This window comes from Phyllostomus discolor, chromosome 1 (assembly GCF_004126475.2).
Source record: "Phyllostomus discolor isolate MPI-MPIP mPhyDis1 chromosome 1, mPhyDis1.pri.v3, whole genome shotgun sequence".
Taxonomy (NCBI): domain Eukaryota; kingdom Metazoa; phylum Chordata; class Mammalia; order Chiroptera; family Phyllostomidae; genus Phyllostomus; species Phyllostomus discolor.
The window spans coordinates 197,663,317-197,674,792 of record NC_040903.2 but is presented as its reverse complement, the minus strand read 5'-3'; the positions used below and the strand labels follow the sequence as shown (position 1 = coordinate 197,674,792).

General features: G+C 47.3%; 1 protein-coding gene across 15 annotated transcripts in view; it reads right to left on the bottom strand.

The window, feature by feature from the left end:
- Positions 1-1,481: 1,481 nt before the first annotated feature.
- The window catches only part of TTLL5 (tubulin tyrosine ligase like 5), a 252,574-nt gene continuing 242,579 nt past the window's right edge, over positions 1,482-11,476 (bottom strand). For all 15 annotated transcript variants that reach the window (XM_028505839.2, XM_028505833.2, XM_028505835.2 and 12 more), the window contains one exon: positions 1,482-2,125. In XM_028505839.2, the coding sequence (XP_028361640.1) occupies positions 2,103-2,125 (23 nt within the window). In that variant the 3' untranslated portion in view covers positions 1,482-2,102. The remainder of the gene's footprint in view (positions 2,126-11,476) is intronic.

Sequence of the window (11,476 nt, the reverse complement as noted above, 5' to 3'; positions counted from 1 at the left end):
GCTTAAACACGAGGGAAATCACTCTGTGGTCCTACAGTAAACTCTCCTTTTTACTCAACCTCACAGCACACGACAAAAACACTGCTGTGCTTCATCCTAATGACCCAAGGCAACGAGAAGGGTTCCAGAAGTATTCCAAAGAAGAGAGAAAACACTGCGACTTTAAACGCTCTCATGTCAGAGCTCTGCTCTATCCCGACCCGCAGCGCAAACACGGGGGGGGGGGGGGGGGGGGGGGGGGGGGGGGCGCCTGACGCCCAGCGCCCCATTGCCCGTCGCTGCAGGCACTGCGGAACTTCGACACCTGCCCATTCCTCTGCAAACACACTTGCTTGCTTTGGGGGAGGGGGAGGAGGGACGATGAAAACGCCACTATCCGTGGGGGTATCACATGACCTGCCTGGTGTATTACCAGGAGAAGTCTTGACCCACTAACGATGACTCGAACGTGCCTGGGTGCGTGGAGGGAGGGATGCGGAGCCTCCTCTCACACCGACCAACACGTGGTGAGAGCAGGGAGCCCAGTCCGAGGCCTCCGTTCTGACGTGCCTGGGCCCATGCCGAGCGCTCTAGCTGCTCTAAACGTTCTTACTGGCTCACACCCTCTTGTCCTTTCTCCCAAGGTCTGTACGGGGCGTCTCCCCAGACACCTCATTTCCCCATTCTGAACTGCATCAGGGGACTCGGGAGGAATTCCCATTGGTCTCCTAACCAATTCACAACCAGGACTGCAAACAGTGAAGACGGCCCTCAAACTACCAACCAGAAGTCCCGGGGATGTCTGGAAAACATCCTCTCCCTTCTCTTGCCACTGCTAGACCTCATCCCTCACAAGCGAACAAAACGCCGCGAGGGGCTCGAACCTTCGTTCTCCTTCGCTGCCGAGGCAACAGAGTCCCTTCGCTCTCTGCGTCTTAGGGTGTCACTTTTCTTTTAGGGTTTCGATGCTCAGTTTCCAGCACATTGCTGGAGACACCCCAGACTGGACTCTCACCAGCGCTCCCCCAGGGCAGCTAAGTCCATCCTCTGGCGGACTCGGCTGCCCGCCTTCTAACCTTTCCTGCGGTGGAAGCCAGACGGGAGGCCTGGGGGAGGGGAGGAAGCGCGGGAGCGGAGGATGGGCGGCAGGAAGCAGTGGGGGCATCGCTGCGTCACCACCGAGGGTTGTTTAGGTCAGCAAGCTGCACGGGGACACAGGCTCACGCGCCACGGGAGGGCCCGCGGGCTGCGGCCCGAGAACGGGACGTCTGCACGGACCAGCCTCCCAGGCGCAGGAGCCGCCCTCGGGGAGCAGCCCGAACCCGCCACCGGCTGAAACGAGGTCGAGGAACAAAACGCCTCCGTACAGCTCACACTCCTGAAGTGAAGCCTAAAAAACTGCCCAGCAATGAAATAAAATGGGAAGTTGCTCCCATTTTAGTTTCGTTGGTGAACACTGATTGGTGGGAAATTAGTAAATGGAAAAAAAAAAAAAAAGAAAATAAAAATAGAATTACTTTATTAATTTTAGAAATCAGTAATTCCAAAGGGTGCCTTTACCGTGGCTCGTGTGGTCAGCGACACACTGACCCGTCTCCACCCTCGGGGAGACGCGTGATGGGAGCTCCCCTCTTCTCCCCAAACCCTCGGAGAAGGGAAGAACAACTTTGGTAGATAATGCCGGTGGGATTTTAGGCTTGTAGGAAGTAAAGCTTAATACTGCAACCTGGAAAAGAAGAGGAAGCAAAATGCAAATAGCCAAAGAGCCTCTTTTATATCATCTCTGTGTGGTAGCAGGAGAGGGGCTGAGAAGACCTAAGCAGGCGGGGAGGGGGAGGGGTAAAAGATACATCTGCTCTGCCGGGGTAGGTAACGCGTCCGCTGACCGTCCCCACTGCCGAGTTCCATCAGGATCCAGCTGATGTGTTCTCCTGTCCTCTCAGTGCAAGTCTGGACCGGCTCATTGGCAACAACCTACTGCCACTTCTGCTCCAAAGCTTCGGGGACAGAGGCAGCAAAAAAATACTAAGGGCCACGGGCGGCGCTGGTGGATGCTTCGCCCTCTGCCGCAAGCCCGGGAGTACAGGATTAGTTGCTGGGGTCTTCCTCCGCGTGCTTGTGGTTCATCTCTTAGCGGGAGCAGGATCTAAAGAGAGAAAAGCAACCGTTGAGCGACCGAAATGAGAGCCATGTCTGGTTCAGCTAACATCACCGAAGGATAAAGACGCTGTGGCCCAAACAAATGAAGTCCACCTTAAAGTAGAAAACTTTTCATCTTAACTTTGACTGGAAACCTTTCTAAGACACTCCTGTTCCGCTACCGCTGTTTTGTGTACTTCCTTTAGTTTCTTCTTTTTTTTTTTTAATCTTTTTTTTTTAAAGATTTATTTATTTATTTTTAGAGAGGGAAGGGGGAGAGAGAGAGAGAGCGAGAGAGAGAGAGAGAGAGAGGGAGAGAGAGGGAGAGAAACATCAATGTGCGGTTGCTGGGGGTTATGGCCTGCAACCCAGGAATGTACCCTGGCTGGGAATCGAACCTGGGACACTTTGGTTCCCAGCCCGCGCTCAATCCACTGAGCTACGCCAGCCAGGGCTAGTTTCTTCCTTTTCTATTTTTTCTGGATTTTATCCCTTCTGCTGCTTAAGTAGAAGATGCTAAATATGTTAACCTTTTCTAGAAACTCAGGGTTAGCATCATCAGCATTCAATAATGAGGTGCAAGGAACAACAGCTTTGAGTCTGTCTAAATCTCCCCTCAATGTCATGCGGTAACATCTCCCTGGCAAGACCCGCCCCGCCCCACCCCCGACAGACACTGCACCCAGTCACCCAGTTTAAGAGAAGAAACCCGGTCCCCCAGTATCCCTTGTGGGGCTCCCCAGTTCCCTCCCATCCCACTCTCCTGAATTTTGTGTTTTTTCTTTCCCTGTATGCTTTTTTTAAAACAGGTAATATATACAGTAGAAATACTTATAGTAAATATTCTATTACTTTATGTCATTTTGAATTTCATATCGCTGCTGTGACTCTTCTTACCTGTGATCTCAGCACACAACTGGGAGAATTTAGGTGGGTATTCGGTTGGCCAAAAAGTTCATTTAGTTTTTTTCCGTAAAAGATGCATTTTTTCATTTGTACCAATAAGTTTACTGATTTGAATATTTTGAGTATCTTGGCTACCTCCCACATGGTATAATGTTGATTGTTCTCAATTGATGTCTTGATATGATCGCTATCAACTTCAGCTGGTCTGTCCGACCTTGGAGCATCGTCCAGCGAGAAATCTCCGGCACGAAACTTCGCAAATCACTTTGGACACGTTGGATCAGTCACAGCGCCTTCCCCACACACTCCCTGCACAAATCCTTTTACATTTCAGTTGCATTTTTAACTTTCTTGAAATAATAAAAGCATATGGATGAAAAAGTTCCTTATTTTCTTCCACCTTCAATATTAACATGGCTACACCAGAATTCACCAGCTGATCTGACAGCCGTCACAACACAGTGTAACAAAACTGTGTCTGGCTTCCTTCACGCACCATGCCGTCTTTAAGGGCCATCCACGCTGGAGCGTGCACCAGCTCTCCATCCTTTTCATGGTGGATAAGATGGCACCGCGTGTGTAAACTACCTTTCCGTTATCTGCTCGTTGGGTGATGGGCATTTGGGTTGCTTCCACCCCTTGGCTATTATTCATAATGCTGCTATTCACACACAAGGTCTTGTTCAGACGTGTTTTCATTTTTGCTGGGTAGACAGAAGAGTGGAACAGTGGGGTCACATGGCAACTGCGTGTTTCACGGCTTGAGAGACTGCCACGCTGTCTTCCAAAGCCGCTGTGCCATTTTGCAGCCCCACCAGCAACGCGTGGAAGTTCCCGTTCCTCCACATCCTCACCAACACTCGTGAGAGTCTTTCCGTCACAGCCATGCCGGTGGGTGTGTGTGGGATTCTGCTGTGGTTTTGATTTGCATTTCCCCAGTGACTAATGATGTTCAGAATCTTTTCCCGTGCTTTGTATATCTTTGTGCTTTTCCTGGGCATTTTGCATCTTCTTTGCAGAAATGTCTGTTTAGATCCTTTGCCCATTTAAACACCTGAGTTGTCTTTTCTACTGAGTTGTAAGACTCCCCTATATACTCTCAATACAAGTCCTTTACTGTATACATCAGGGGTGTCAAACTCATTTTCACCGGGGGCCACATCAGCCTCGTGATTGCCTTCAAAGGGCCGAATGTAATTCAGCTCCTTCACTGTTAAGGAGTAATTACATGTATACAGTCCTAAAATTATTTTGGTCTTTTGAAGGCAACCATGAGGCTGATGTGGCCCCCGGTGAAAATGAGTTTGACACCCCTGATATAAATGATTTCCAAATATTTTCTCCCATTTTGTGGGTTAGTATTTTACTTTCTTGACAGTGTTCTTTGAAGTACAAAATTTAAAAATTTTGATGATGCCCACTTTGTCTACTTTTTTCTTTTGTCGCTTATCCTTTTGATGCCATATGTGAGAAGCTGCTTATTGATTTTTAAAGTTCTTTGCCTAATATGTTAGGCATAATTTCTTGGTTCTATGTGTTACAAACACCGTCACCTAATTTGTGACTTATCTTTCTACTCTATGGTATTTTTTAAAAGGCGGCTTCATGATTTATTAATTTAAAAGTCCGACTCAGAGATAAAAATTAGATTGCATTTAGATACACAGTTAACAAGTGACCTTTTCAAAGATGGTTTTTAAAAAAGTGTTAAGACTTCCGGGAAATCCAGGACGGTCACCACAGAAATGGAGAGTTTCTTAAAAAACAAACAAACAAAAACCATCGTTTTCAAGCAAAGAACTTCAAGCGTACACAGAACCCAGGAGAGGAAGAGACACCCCCGGGGCCCCACCCTCTGCCGCGTCCCCCCCTCTCACCAGGCCGCCTCCTGCCGCTTCTAAGCACGTGCAAGGCAGCGCATCGCTGCACCGGCACACGCTCCAGAACGCATCTCTCTCTAGTGGATAAGGACTTAAGGAGAAAAAGGAAAACGAGAGAAAAAACCCCACATCTTCACGGCATCTTAGAACTAGTCTGAGTCTGTAATCCGAACAACGTTTGGGGTCTGTCGGTTTTCACCTGCACAAGTCTGCACAGCGGGGGCCCAACATCAGAAGCCCCCGCTCACACTGGGCCACAGCGGCACCCCCACAACGTCTCAGAAAAGTGGGTGCATTCGCCTTTCCTACTCAAGTCTTCAGGCCAGCCTAAGCTTGGGGACAGTGGGAGGCCAACAGCAACCCGTATACCATTCACTGGGAGGCTGTGAAAGCGCTCCCTTGAAGATGAGGAGCAGGGCAAGGGGGACCTCACTTCCACCGCGTGCCGGACTGGAAGTCACGTCAGTAAGGTGAACAGGGAAATGACAGGGATCAGAAAGGAAGAAGCAAGCCTGTCCGTACTCTCAGGTAATACAGTGTATTTGTCTGATTGGGAACCCAAAAAGAACGTTCAAATAACTTAGCAGCTTCAGAAGAGAGTTTCCAAAATCAATTACATTCCTATACTGTAAGGATAAATCTCCCTTTAATAGTGCTATATTCCTCAGGTGTTTGATAAACAGTATTTTCTAATTATATTATGATTTTTAAAAAATATTTTATTAATTTATCTTTAGGGAGGGGAAGGGAGGGAGAAAGAAAGGGACAGAAACATCACTGTGTGGTTGCCTCTTGCATGCTCCCTACTGGGGACCTGCCTTGCACCCTAGGCACATGCCCTGACTAGGAATCAAACCAGCGACCCTTTGGTTTGCAGGTCAGTGCTCAATCCACCGAGCCACACCAGCCAGGGCTACATTTTTTCTTGACGAGTTAACTCTTCAATTTTTAAACGCATGAGAATTTTCCAGTTCTCTTTTTGTTATTGCATGGTGATCTGGGAATACAGTCCTTGCAATGTGATTTAAGTCCTAGCATTCTTTATTGACAAGTCCTTCTTTTCTTCTCTGACCACAATGCCACTCTGTCATATGCCATTTCCACACAGGAGACCAGTCTTCAGGCTCCATGCTCTGTGCCAATGCCATGCTCCCTTAACTACATTTGCTGACTGAGTCCTGCAGTGTTAACACACAGAACACATGAGTATCAAGACAGGCTTATCCCAGAGATTCAAGGACCAGTTAACATTTAAAAATGGACTAATATAGTTCGCTGCAAATACACCATGGACGTTTGCAGAGAATCTCCGTCATGCATTTATTCAGCGTGATGCTCTACACACGTCTATTAGACCTGCCAACTGCACGACTCAGGTTTCCTAGAACACAACCGGTGTCAGACTGCTTGACCTACCAATTACTGACTTATAGTAGAACATTCCAGTATGAAGGTGAATCTGTCTACTTCTCTTTCTGGTGGTTATTTTTTTTTTGCATATTTTTCATAAATATGCATATCAGTTACTTTTTAAAATCAGCAGATATACCATTTAAAATAAGTCAACAAGAAAAAGTCACCTCCTTTCCTGGTGAGTCTCTAGGTCTTTCAGTCGGGACATAGTGACCCTCTGTACTTCTCTGCCCTCAAATCTACTTTGTCCGATGAACACAGCGGCATCTCCCTGTCTCCCTGGCACATCATTCCCAACCCTTTTCTTTCATCCCTTTTATGCCCGTATGACTTCGTTATCTCATTTAAAGGGCCTAAAAAGGGATTTTTAAAAATCGCGGTTGACAATATACCCATTTCTTAGACCATCTCCGGCTACCTCCACTGCCCCCGCCTCACCCCGCCTGCCGGAGCAGCTGCAGAGACCCCTTAAATCCACAGTCAGCCCACTCGCACCCACTCAGAGCCTCGGAGGGCTCCCGCCACACACAGAGGGGCAGTGCAAGTGCTGCCTCTGGTCCACCGGGTCTTTCGTGATCCGGCCCCTCCCCACCTCACAGTTCTCATCTGCGGCCCGCTCCTCCTCCTCCCTGCACCACAGGCCCCCTGGCCTGCGAGCGTTTCCCAAACACAGCAGCCACGGTCCCCTTCCAGGCATGTGCTCCTCGCTCGCCATTACCACTGCCTGGAATTCCCTGCCCTAGCCCTCCGCTGGCTCACTCCCTCCTTGCTGGTTGGTAGGTAGGTCGGTCAGTAGGTCTTCACCAAAACACCACTCTTCCCCACTACTCCTGTTTCCAGTGTGGACTCTCCCCACCCCAGCCTTTTGTCCTGGCTTTACTCTTTCTTCCCCAGAACACTTACTTCTGTCTAATGAACTGTCTGTGTTACTTATTTGGTTGTTGCCTGTCTCTCCTACTAGGGGCTTCGGGCTGTTTTGTTCACCGATCAGTACCTAGAGTAGTGTCTAGCACTCACTAGATGCTCAGTAAATATTTGTTCAACGATTTGGTCTTTGACTTCGATTGAAACATTTACTCCACTCACATTTTTGTAATTACTAATATTTTTATTAATTTCTACTGTCTTAAGTTGTGCTATTTCACCTTTTCTGTTTTCCTATTTATGGGTTTATTTTTTCCCTCATTCTCTTTCCCTCTACTACTTTGGACGTTTAATATTTCTATTCTTTTAGTTGTTATTCTATTCACTTTTGCATCTGTATAGAATAACTATGTAAAGCTGAAAGTAATCAATGTCTTTAACCTCCTCACTCATAAACTCAAGTGAGACTGCTTTAAAAGTGAGACTGCTTTAACTGATCACACCCTCCCCCTTGAGTCACATGATATTGGTGTTGAATATTTGCATTCCCTCCCTCTCCTCCTTTTCTAACCTCCTAAAAACCTTATCATCAATTAATTGGCTATTTTTACATTTGCCCATATTGTTACACATTCTGTGCTCATAATTCCTCTTTGCATCTCAGACCTTTTTCTGGTATCACCTTCCTGTGTTGGAAATACGTTCTCTATTATCTTTCCTTTTGCGACGGTTTACTAGTGACCAATTATTTGGGGGTTTATGTCTTGGAAAATGTCTTTAGTTCATCCTCATCCTTGAAAGATACTTTTGCTTAAAATGCACTTCCGGTTTGGTGGTTGCTTGCTTTCACTGAGGTGATGTCACGCTGCACTGTGGTCTCCCCTGTTGCGGTCCGGGAGCGTGCGGGCGGGCGTAGTCCTGGCGATCCTTGGGAGGGGGGCCTCCTGTCGCGCTGGCCGCCTCCACCGCCCTCGGCAGCTGTGTTGTGGGTGTCAGCGTGGTGGGTCTAGGTTCGGATTTCTTGTGACTCACTGCGACTTGTGTAGATTTCATTAGTTTTGAAAATGTTTTTTTAGCCACTATCTGTCAATTATTGTCCCTGTCCTGTTTATTTTTTTATTATTATTTTTTTAATTTCCAGAACTCCAGATACCTATTAGGCCTTCTCACTTGTGTCTTTCCCACCCCTTTTCTTGCTGTGCCACATTCCAGATGAACTTTTTAAACATGTCTTTGAGCTCATTAAATCTCTCTCCAGCTGGGTCTAATCTACAGTTAAGCTCACCCATCAATTTTTAAACTGTAATCACTGTGATTTTTCTCCATTCTAAAAATGCTATTTGGTTCTTTTTCAGATCTGCTTGGTCATAATTTTAATCTCTTGGCTTTACTCATATTTTTCCTCCCTCCTTTAATTTCTCTATGTAAGAACACTCACTTTTTACTGTGTATCTGCTAACTTCAGTATCTTAGTTTCTGCAGGTCTAACACTGTCCTCTGTCGGTTGGGCTGGCTTTTGTTTGCGGTGCCAAGCTTCCTTATTGGTTCGGACTGTAAACTGTGGCCTCGCAGGTCTCAGAACTGTGCCTCTGGGGATTATCGGAGATCTGAGTCAAAGCGGGCTTCCCCCAGGGAAAACTAAGCCTTTGGTTCTATGAGGTACCCAGAGCCACGGCTAGTTCAGGGTTGCCTTACACTAAATTCTCAGCCTGAAGCTTTTCAGAGCACCCAGGGAATGTGCCTTCACGCTCAAGCTCCCACAGGGCCTCTCACAGTCACGAGTGACCAGGACAGAGTCCTCGACACCACCTCACTCAGCACCGAGGTTCAAGACAGGCCCTTTCTGTCAGGGCTTGAGCTGGGAGGGGAGGGGTTATTTCTGGGTGACCTCCCACACGGAGAATGCAGACCATTTATACATGCAGGGTGTCCCGCTACCTGTGGCCCCTTCCACGCTGCCGTAATTCTGGTCCACGGTGGCTTCTGTCCCATCCTGCCCGAGGACTCCCTGCTGGGATCACAAGGGCCGGAAACGCACGCGGGACAGTAATGTGACTGCACTCCACGCCCCCACCGCTTCAGTGGCCATAATCTCACCCTGGCCTTTTTCTGTTCATTTGTTTTTTTGTAGGACTTTGGAAAACCAGTCATTGAACTTAACCCACTATCTTCTTGTTTGCTTTGATGTCCTGGCCTGGAAGTTTTTTCTTTTTGTTTGGGCACATGTCTATGGGTCATACTCTATTTATACACTACTTGGTGTTTATCAAACAAATGAATTACGTCATATGAAATTAGTTCTAAAGTCACTGAGCAACACACACATAAAATATCACGAGAATTACTCTGAAAGCACCTGTGAAATACATTATACAAGCTTGGCAACTATCAGAGGATCCAACACACCCAATTTTCCTCCAGCCTGCTGTTCTTCCATTAGCACCAGGTTAAAGTAACTGGCTTGTGTTACTTTAACACAGCGAATAAAAACATTTTTACACACCGTGTCTGACATTCGCCAAGGTGAAGTACGGTACGAGAGGCGCCAGGAGTGGAGAACCGAGAGGCCAGCAGGCTCCCGTTCCGGGCTCACTCTGAGGCTTAAGCCCCCGAGGCGACCGGTGGACAGACTCCCCCACGCTGTTGGACACTCGCGGCTTCTTTCACTTTCGGGGGTGGGGATGGGGACGCCCCGTCTTCCATGAATCTCTCATTTCCCCTAGCACACTCTTTTAGGTGAGGAGACCACATCTTACAAATCTTCACATGACCTGAGCTCCCAGCGTTCTGCCAGGTAAATATTTACACGGGAGCTGCTGGGTAAACATTCGGTGGACTGATGTGGAAAGGGATCATTAGCAGGGTTCCCTATGGAAGCGAGGACTTCCAGCTAACACCCAAACCGCGCATCTGCAGGTGGCGGAAGGCCTGCCGTGACAAGCGGCAATCCGCACTGCAGACCAGGGCTCCCGTCAGCTCTCTGAAGGAAACGGACGTGGAATGTCAATGATGTCATCTGAATCATGGCTTCTCCAGTTGAGAAAAGACAGAATTCATCACGACTTCCAGGCCAGTAAAGGAGGCCCAGACCTCAAACAATATGTACTTATAAATGGAGTAGTTTTTTTTTTCTCCTTCCAAGGTCTGAGGTGAATAAGAGAAATAAAATAAAAAACTTAATTTAAAAAATTACCTAAGTGCAAAGACTTTATAAATTGTCCCTGAGGTCTTTCCAGCTGATCAGAGTGGCCCTGGCAGCACCTCCTGGCAGCATCTTGGTTTGGTAAAGAGACTGAATGAATGTATTTATATCCCGAGTGACACTGGGAGAAGGGGACAGCTGGGGAGTGAGGGCCAACCTGCCGGCCCCTCACCTTCCCGGGCACGGCTCCAGGAGGGAGGAATGCACAACACGGGCACAAGAGCATCAGATCCATTTCATGAAACCCTGCCCGGCTGACACAAAGGCGCCGGGCACAGCTGCGAGGGGCGTGCTCAGGGCCGAGGCAGCGCGGGCCGGCCAATCTGAAGCCCAGCCTTGGGGAAGGGAGCTGGGGAGCTGGCCGACCGCAGCAGCAGCCGGAGCACCCGCCCCTCCCAGAAACGCTGCCTCCGCCTTTCTAGCGCACAGCAGAGGCACCGGCTCCCCTCTCCACACGCACATGGGCTCAAGTGTCCATCTGTGGGGAGATTTACTTCTTACTTGCAAAAATGAGTGTTGAAGAGTTTCAATAAAACACTATTTTAAGGAATTCTGCTGTAAGGAACTAAAATCTTATATACAATAAGCCTAATTCTTCTAAGAAAAATGTACACAACTCACTTCTGAAAGTATTTTTAACTCTTATAAACCTGTAAAAACCATTTCCCGTTACTCTGGTTCCTTTCTTATTACAACAACCCAGGAAGACGGGCTGATCAAATTCCATCATGGAATAAAAAGATATAAATCTGTTTGAAGGACTTTCAAGTGTCGCTCAGTGAAAAGTGTTTCTTTTTGTAACTACATGTATATAATTAGTATCCCAAGGGCAGACCCTTGGGGTAGGTTTTTTTTTTCTTTTTCATAAGGATACCTAATAACTTCCCATTTATGAAAATTTAAATATTGCAATGTTGATCTAAATCAAAGTTCTTGGCCTCTAACTCTAAGATCTAGCTATGTTTATCTAGAAGCACAATCCACTTATGCATACATATGTATACATCTTTATATACAAAATGCTTATACATAACATGTATTGTAGGAAATACAGATTTATAATTCCTAAATCATTAAAAAGGTGATTTATTTC